The sequence below is a fragment of the Tauraco erythrolophus genome, assembly GCF_009769465.1.
Source record: "Tauraco erythrolophus isolate bTauEry1 chromosome 27 unlocalized genomic scaffold, bTauEry1.pri scaffold_49_arrow_ctg1, whole genome shotgun sequence".
Lineage (NCBI taxonomy): Eukaryota > Metazoa > Chordata > Aves > Musophagiformes > Musophagidae > Tauraco > Tauraco erythrolophus.
In genome coordinates this window covers 159543-168069 of record NW_028238560.1, presented here as the reverse complement: position 1 = coordinate 168069, position 8527 = coordinate 159543, and the positions used below count along the sequence as shown (strand labels likewise).

The following is an 8527-nucleotide window of genomic DNA, read 5'->3' as shown; positions in this document are numbered from 1 at the left end:
AGGCTTGGTGCTCTGGCCATGTGTCTCCTTTTGTAGCCTGGAACATTTTTGACTTACTGAGGATGAAAATGCCCTGCTGAACATTCAGGATGGTTACTGTGGTAACCCCCAGGATCTTTTCATCAGGGCCGCTTCTCGCTTCTCAGTTAATTGCTTCTTTGTACTGATGCAGGGAGTTACTCCACCCCAAGTGCTGAACTTTGTACTTTGTTAAAGTAAATATGCCATGTGTTTAACCTGGCACCTGTAGGACCTGGTCTGTGGCTGTTGTTGCTCAAGTTGTACTTCAGACACTTAAATTTTCTTTGCATTGTGAATTGTTGGTGCTTTGTGTAGTTGAAGTAGTGGTACTAGTTCATTTGATGCTAGAAAGGTCATACATAGTCTTCCATACACTCACCTTGCTTGGGCATGCTAGTCTCTACACCTTTCCTTTCATTGACCTTCCCCAGCTGCTTGACCAAAGCTTAGATCACTGATAGGACCTCAATACAGATGAGGCTCCAGACTAAGGTGGTGATATGTCTCTATACTATTTCTTCCTTCACAGTAGAAAAAAGTTGCAGGCTGTCCTGCTGTCCTGAAAGGATGCTGTGGCTTAATTCATTGCCATGGCCAGGCTTCTCTGACAGTGCAGCCTTGTGGGCTGCATGCTGAAGCTGCTTTTCCTGACACCATTTTTACAGTGTGTAAGCTGGTTGTCCCCTACCATTGCAGTACCTTGCCAAGCCCAGTGCTTCGGCTCGGAGAGGGATGGAGTCATGGCCTTGGAAAGCAGTAGTGTGGCAGCAGCTTTGGGTAAGGCTGGTTGCAGAGATGATGTGGATTGCTCTCCTGGAAGCTGTATGTCTGAATACACAGCTTAGGTGGATGGGCTGTTCAGTGCTGTGGTTGAGAACAGGGGTTGTTTTTTTGGCAAATATAGGTTTAATTTCTTGGGGTTCCCAATGAAATTGAAAGGACTGTGCTTCTGCTTTCCTACATTGATTATTGATGTGGACTAGGCAGTTCCAGGTCCTGCTTATGCTGGAGTTTCAGGACACAAATTAATTGTATCACTCAATCATAGGGTCTCAACATAGTTAAATGTGACAGTCATTCAAAACTGTCCTATGTGCAGGTTCTTCTAGAATGTGTCTACCTGTCACTCAAAACCAGAGGTTAAATATAAAGTGCCACAGATGGACCAGGAGTTTGGAGATCGTTCCATTGTTGTTTGGCTTTTACTATTCAAAACCCTGTACTGAAATATTAAGGAAGCTGTGTTTGTGCTCTGGACATCAAAGGCAACTTGGGAACCCATAAATTGGTATGAACAGATTCTTTTGATGTAAACTATTTTCTACATGGCTTAAATGAGGTAGAGTTTTGTTTAGTGTTAGTTTAGTACTTCGCATACAGCAGTGTGATGTGAGGCCTGATGTTCTATACTTATGAAGTGTTACTAAGGATTTTTTTAGGCAAAGACTTTATTACAGAATGGCAAAGTTCCCTAAAGTGATCAGGAGGATATTTTTTTTTTCCCTCGTTTTATGTATATTAAACCCTGGTTCTTGCAGAAAGTTTTGCTCCCTCTGGTGACTGTGCTTATGTGGCTCCTGGGTCTGGAGTTCTGGGGGTGAAATTTTTCTGGACACTTAGGCCAGTGACAGGTGTAGTCATCAGTTTTTCTAAATGTTCAGTGTTTGTATGGAGAGGAGTTGACTGAAGGATTTGGAAGAGTTGATCAAACTCTTCCTGTCTGCAGACAGAAACAACAAGGAGGAATGAGTTTGTAAAAATGACAATGTCTAAAAGGATCTTTCTAGGGGGATGTGGATGATGACTGAAAGGGGCTTTTGTGTTCTGTTGTATTTTGTGCCAAAGGCCTCTAACACCAAGACAATAAGGCCAGTGTTATAATGGGTTTGCAGCATGGGAGTTCAAGCTGTGTGCTGAATGTTTTCTAAACAAGGAAACTGCTGTTTCTGTTAAGTGATGCAATTTTTTCTCCACACAGCGTGAGTGCATCTCAGTCCATGTTGGTCAAGCTGGTGTGCAGATTGGCAATGCATGCTGGGAGCTCTACTGCCTGGAACATGGCATCCAGCCCAATGGTACCATGCCAAGTGATAAACCATCGGTGGAGGTGATGATTCCTTTAACACGTTCTTCAGTGAGACTGGTGCAGGAAAACATGTCCCTCGTGCTGTGTTTGTGGACCTTGAACCAGCAGTAATAGGTAAATACAGTGACCTGAGTAAGGGACTGTAGGTTTGATTTAACTTATATGTTTTATTGACTAAGGGATCCATTTCTTTTGTCTTGTAAAAATTTGAAGCCCTGAAGCATTTTGCTACATAAAGCTTGCTGCCTACAGCTTCCTAGTGATGGAAAATACTTGGCTTTATGTTCACTGAGACTGGCAAATGTGCACTAGGAGCTCTAAGAATGTAGCTATTACCTTCTGCCAACCTGTGGATTTAAATGCATCTTCTGAATATGCCTCATGCTTTTGCTATGCAAGGAACAAGTTAAAACCTCTTGAAACAATATGGCATGTGTACAGCAGTCAACAGGAACCTTTTTTAAAAGATGTGATAGATATCATTAAGCAGATTTCTTTTGTAATTTTCATTGGAATGATTCCTGTGCTTTCCCAAAACAATATTCTACTCTCTGTAGCTTGAATAGTGCTTGCAGAAGTGAGTCTTAATGGCCAGCCTAAATTCAGGGACTCCCAAACACACACTTTAACTTTCAGCTGCTGTATGGAGTAATAATCCACTCTTATCCTGAAAATCAGGTGTATCCCAAGCTCTGGCAATACCGGCTCTTAGTGTTCAGATCCCGTGCATCAGCCACTGACCAATCCCACATTCTGTGGCATTGGCTACACTGCCAGCCCAATGTGGGCTCCCTGGTTTCACAAGACCCTTGTTCCTTGTGTTATGAATCTTGTCTTTGCTCTCAGCATTGTGTGTGCCTGAAGTAATTCTGCTGGAGCCAGTCTTGTGGCTGTCTTGCCTTAAGCAGTGATTTGGGGCTCTCGTAGGAGAGGAGGTGTGTTGCCTCTGTGTGTGCAGTTGCTGTTTTATCTTTCTGCAATAGATAGAGCTGGGGAGGGGAGATGAGTTAATAGGCTGAGGCTGCTGATATATACCCAAACTGTGGGTCTCTTGTAATTACTTTCATTTTAACAGCCCAAACCACTTTCTGTAGCTAATACAGTAGAATGAACTTCTGCAGGAGAGCAGAAGGCTGCTGGGCAGGTCTAGGCTGGGAGTGCTGGACTGATAACTTTGAGCCAAGCACCCTTGGCCATGCACTAATATTCCCGGGAGCTGTTGCAGGTCTGACTTTGTTTTCTTGAGCCCCATGGCTGTTGCTTCCTCTGCTGCTGGCCAGGTGGTGGCTCTAAACAACCAGAAAAGGCTGAGAAATGAGGTGAGGGATAGCAGGTGGCAAAGCTCTTGCCTTGTCTCGGGGGGGTGAGTAGCTGATGAGTCTTGGGACAAATGGTAAAAGATAGTGTTCCAGCACTTGTTAATGATGCAAGTGTAGTATGGGGAGATGGGCAAAAGGCTGTCTTATGAAATACTTGGTATTAGGGCTTTTTGTTAAAGGTTATATCATGTGCCGTTCTGGGGGCTAGCATTCTTTATTCCTGCCTTACTTATTTGAAAATCATTGATTCAGTTTCCCGGGCAGGGCTGGCATGATTCTTCCCATTCATGTAGCATGTTCCTCTGCCCTGTGTTCATGGAAAAAAAAAATTATTGTGCATATAGCAGGTCTGTAGCTGCTATGTGTGTACACCAGGGATTTCTGGAGCTTCAGATCAGTGCTGCTCTAAGTGAAAGCAGCAGAACTGCTGTACATGTACACCAGGTCTGTGGATGTGGTAAAATACCATCAAATTTTCCACCCATAAATAGGGCAGTAACATGTCTGGAAATTCAATGCAAGTGTCTTTAAAAATCTGCCCCAGATAGACTTAAAAACATGAAGGATGGCATGCCAGGGGAAAGCTTGGTTTAGCTATCTCCTAAAGTCCAAATTGTTTATTCCAGCACACTTTCATAGACCAATGACTGATCCTTTTAACTCTTGGAGTTTTGTTACTTTCCCAGGACCATCTTGACTCATGTTGCCCATACCAGCATCTTTTCTTTAGGTTCCATTTTTTTCCCTTTTATCTATACTTCTTCATTACTTGGAGTGGTAATGCAGAAAGACTTAAACATATGTATTTTGAATGGTAGACTTCAAATGGTTTTTATTTTGGTGCAGCTTGAAAATACTTCAGAGTATTGGATTGCAAACTGCAGTGGTAGCTGGTCAGTCTAAATCGGTTGAAATAGTTACTATCTTTAAATCTTCAATTCTGCTTTGTCTTGCTCACTCTTTTAAGATTAAAAAGAATATATGCAAGGCAACTTCATCTGTGGTTAATAAAGCTCTTTGGTTTCGGCCTGATTTTAATTAAAGAATGCAATGCTGCATTAGCATACAACTCAAGAATGGCTTGAGCTAAACCAGAGACAAAGCTGTGATGAATGTCTCTGTACCTTTGTGGTAGGACAGAGCTTTAGCCTGCTAGATGTAAGTGCATATTTCTAATAACTAGTGGAGGTAACTCTAAATTTATTCTCCAAATCTGTAGCTAGCTGGGGATGCTCTGTGTTCATTTGCATGGTTTCTTCAGCCTTAGTATTACAGCTCAGTATTTGAATAACTGAGTATCTCTACAAGATCATCTCCTGTTCCTTTGAACATTATTCTCTTCCCTTGGCAGAAAGTACAATTAATGGAAAGGAGGAGACAAGCAAGTTGTATAGGCTCTGACTGCCCACAGCTGCAGAAGCAGTAAGGCAACATCCTGGAGGGCTTGGAAAATAAGGGGGAAAAGCAATATTTCAGATGCTGATCTGCAAAGTGGGCCTTAAGTTTCTTAAACTGTGGAAGAATGATTCTGCTGCTGCAGTCCACTTTTAAATTGCTCTGGCAGGTCAAAAATTTAAACCTGTGTGTAAAATGGGAGAGTTTCTTAAGCAGTAACTTAATTTTTCTTAATGTGTCTAAACATTGACTACCCTAAGTATTGTGTCACCTAGTGATAGGTAGAAATCAAGCTGCTTTCTGACTGGACACCCTCAGAAGTTTGAAAAACCTGTTCTACATAGAAAACTAACTTCTTATAATATTCATCTTGTCTCCCCAGATGAAGTTAGGAATGGGACATACAAGCAACTCTTTCATCCTGAACAACTGATATCTGGTAAAGAAGATGCTGCAAATAACTATGCTCGAGGTCATTACACAGTTGGGAAAGAGATAATTGATCTAGTTCTAGAGCGTATCAGGAAACTGGTAAGACTTTTCTTCACCGAAGGCTCTCAAACATCTTTATCCTATTTTACAGGATTGGAAATTAAGTTATCAAAAAATACATAGGCCTATAAATTGTGCTTTAATTTATTCCATAGTAGGAGAATCTGTGGACTTAGTCTGCATCTTTTTTATTCTTAGCCAGCTGAGAATGGTTTGATTATTCCTGTCAGACATGCCTTTAAAGTGCCCTAAAATTCTGATGAGACACCCAAAACTTTGTAGTTCCATGTTCAACTTCAGAAAGCCAAGACTGAGAATTTTGATTTGCGTAGCTCCTGCTGGAACAGGATTGGTCTCTGACTGGGGCTCTTGCAAGGAAGTTTAGATAAGAGTGTTTGCTTCTGTGGTTTAGACTTTTGTTTGTGTTTCCTGGTGCTATAAAAGGAATAAATATCAGTAAGTTGGGATGCTTCAGGCTCTCCAGTACTTCGATCATGTGGCAAATTTGTGAAGATGTCAACTTAGAAGGTTAGAGTTCCCTTTTTAGGGCTGTTAAGCATGTACTTTACCAAATCTGTGTCACAAAGGTAAGGAATTCTCATTGCACAAAAAATCCAGGGTGTACGTCTGGTGCTTTAATACGGAATGCTAAATGAGTCTTACTGAAAAGTACACCTTTTGTAGACGAAACCGGTGGTATTCTCAACACTTGTCTGCCACTGTCTCTAATTAAAGCTAAGTTTGCAGCAGGCTGTAATACAACCTGAAAAATATGGTCATAGTTTCTTTTTACAAGCTGTCTTAAGTCCCTGTCAGTCCTTGGAATCAAGCTAAGCATCACAGGGCACTTCTTTCTGAGGACAAGGCAGTCTAATTTCTGCATCGAGAAGACTAAACTGGAATGGCAGTGTAACACATTTTGACAGCTCACTTCCCCGAACTGAGTTACATACTTGCAGCTCTTAGAGGATTAGAGCAATAGTTTTGGGACAGAGGATTGCTCCATTTTGCACAGGTAGAGAATGTCAAATCAGTGTAAAGGATAGATCGTCTGTAGTTCTTTGAGTATTATTGTCTTTCATTGCTAATGCCTAGACCTGAGAACTGGGGTAGGGAAAGTTTTGAGATAGTAAGTTGAAGTGGAGAGGTCACCCTCCAGTATGTAGGGGGCTTAAAATAGCCAAGAATACATTGGGTTTTATGAGGCACCGCCTTGATTTTGATTATTGGTGATGATTATTGATGATTATTGGTGGATGAATCAAATTCATTATTACTTTACTGAAGCTTGAATGGTTGGTATGTGTCAGAATTCGGAGTTGTCTTTCTTGAGCTTGTTTTTGGATTCTTAATGTCTAAGCAATTGCTTTAACACATATATTTTCTCTTTCAGTCTGATCAATGCACTGGCTTGCAGGGTTTCCTGATTTTCCACAGCTTTGGGGGAGGCACTGGCTCAGGTTTTACTTCTCTGCTGATGGAGCGCCTGTCAGTTGACTATGGGAAAAAATCAAAGTTGGAATTCGCCATCTACCCTGCACCACAGGTCTCAACAGCTGTTGTTGAGCCATACAACTCCATCCTGACTACCCACACCACTCTGGAGCATTCTGACTGTGCCTTTATGGTTGACAATGAGGCCATCTATGACATTTGCCGTAGGAATCTGGACATTGAACGCCCAACCTACACCAATCTGAATCGCCTCATTGGTCAGATAGTCTCTTCCATTACTGCTTCCCTCAGATTTGATGGTGCTTTAAATGTGGATCTTACTGAATTTCAAACTAACTTGGTGCCTTACCCTCGTATCCACTTCCCATTGGTACATATTCCCCAATTATTTCGTCAGAGAAAGCCTATCATGAGCAACTCTCTGTGTCAGAGATAACCAATGCTTGCTTTGAGCCATCCAATCAGATGGTGAAGTGTGACCCTCGCCATGGCAAGTACATGGCCTGTTGTATGCTGTATCGTGGGATGTTGTCCCCAAGGATGTCAACGCTGCTATTGCCGCTATCAAAACCAAGCGCACAATCCAGTTTGTGGACTGGTGCCCTACTGGTTTAAGGTAATTCTCAGTTACATCATAGTTTTTTTTATAGACTTCTCATTTGCTGTCATGGGCTTCTGAAGTATATTTTATCATTGAGAGGTCATGTAGGTACCTGATTTCTATTCTGAGAAAGAGACTTGTGTTCTTATACAGAGCTGTTGTTTCAGGAGTGAAACGCTATTCTACTAATGTTGTCTGACTTCTTTGATTATAGTCAATGCCAAATGCTGCAAACAAACTCATGGTCTCTTCTCCTTTTCATGTAGGTTGGCATCAATTACCAGCCACCGACAGTGGTTCCTGGTGGAGACCTAGCCAAAGTCCAGCGGGCGGTGTGCATGCTGAGCAACACTACGGCCATTGCTGAGGCATGGGCTCGTCTGGACCACAAGTTTGATCTGATGTATGCCAAACGTGCCTTTGTTCACTGGTATGTTGGAGAAGGGATGGAGGAGGGGGAGTTTTCAGAGGCTCGGGAAGATTTGGCTGCACTTGAGAAAGATTATGAAGAAGTGGGCACAGACTCAATGGATGGAGAAGATGAAGGTGAAGAATATTAAACAGAAAAAAGTGAATTGAAAGTCTTTGCCATTTTACTGTCTCTTCAGTAGCAGTGTATTTCATGTTAAATAACTGGAATAAATTTCTTTAATCAAGACATTTGGTAGTGTCCAAACACTATGTACATTCTTTAACTATATGCAAGTAGTCAGTAGTCCAGGATTTCTTTCTGAGAAAGACGGCTGAATAAAATAATTCTGCTTTAGTTAGATGAGTTCTTGTCCTTAGGACATTGCAATTTGAAGAGCTAATAGTGCATATTGTCCCCCACAACACAAGACTAGAATGTGCTTGAGCTTTTTCTGGGAGGTTAGTTAGGTACATTATTTTCAAGGCTCTAAAGCTGGTGTCACAAGAGGCAACAGGATCTAACCTTGTATTACCCTCAAGAAAACATGCAACACCTTTAAAACAAAAGGCTATTTGAGTTACTTTCTCCTATATTTAAACTTTGCATGGGCCAGTAACTTAGAGATACAGTAACCTGGAAGAAGAGATGTCCAGAAAGGGTGTACCATAGCATGAGGAACCTGCCTCTTCTTTGTCAGGACCTGTGTGGTTGTTGCCCTGGTGTTGCTTTGTCCTTTCACAAAAACT

General features: G+C 41.8%; 1 protein-coding gene across 1 annotated transcript; it reads left to right on the top strand.

The window, feature by feature from the left end:
- The first annotated feature begins 2005 nt into the window (after nucleotides 1-2005).
- LOC104372533 (tubulin alpha-1C chain) lies at nucleotides 2006-7977 on the top strand. Its single transcript, XM_086630316.1, is given in 7 exon segments — nucleotides 2006-2126; nucleotides 2129-2221; nucleotides 5204-5352; nucleotides 6707-7136; nucleotides 7139-7288; nucleotides 7291-7394; nucleotides 7636-7977. Coding segments are annotated over 7 exon segments (1245 nt in total). The 5' UTR covers nucleotides 2006-2101; the 3' UTR covers nucleotides 7930-7977.
- The last annotated feature ends 550 nt before the right edge of the window (nucleotides 7978-8527 follow it).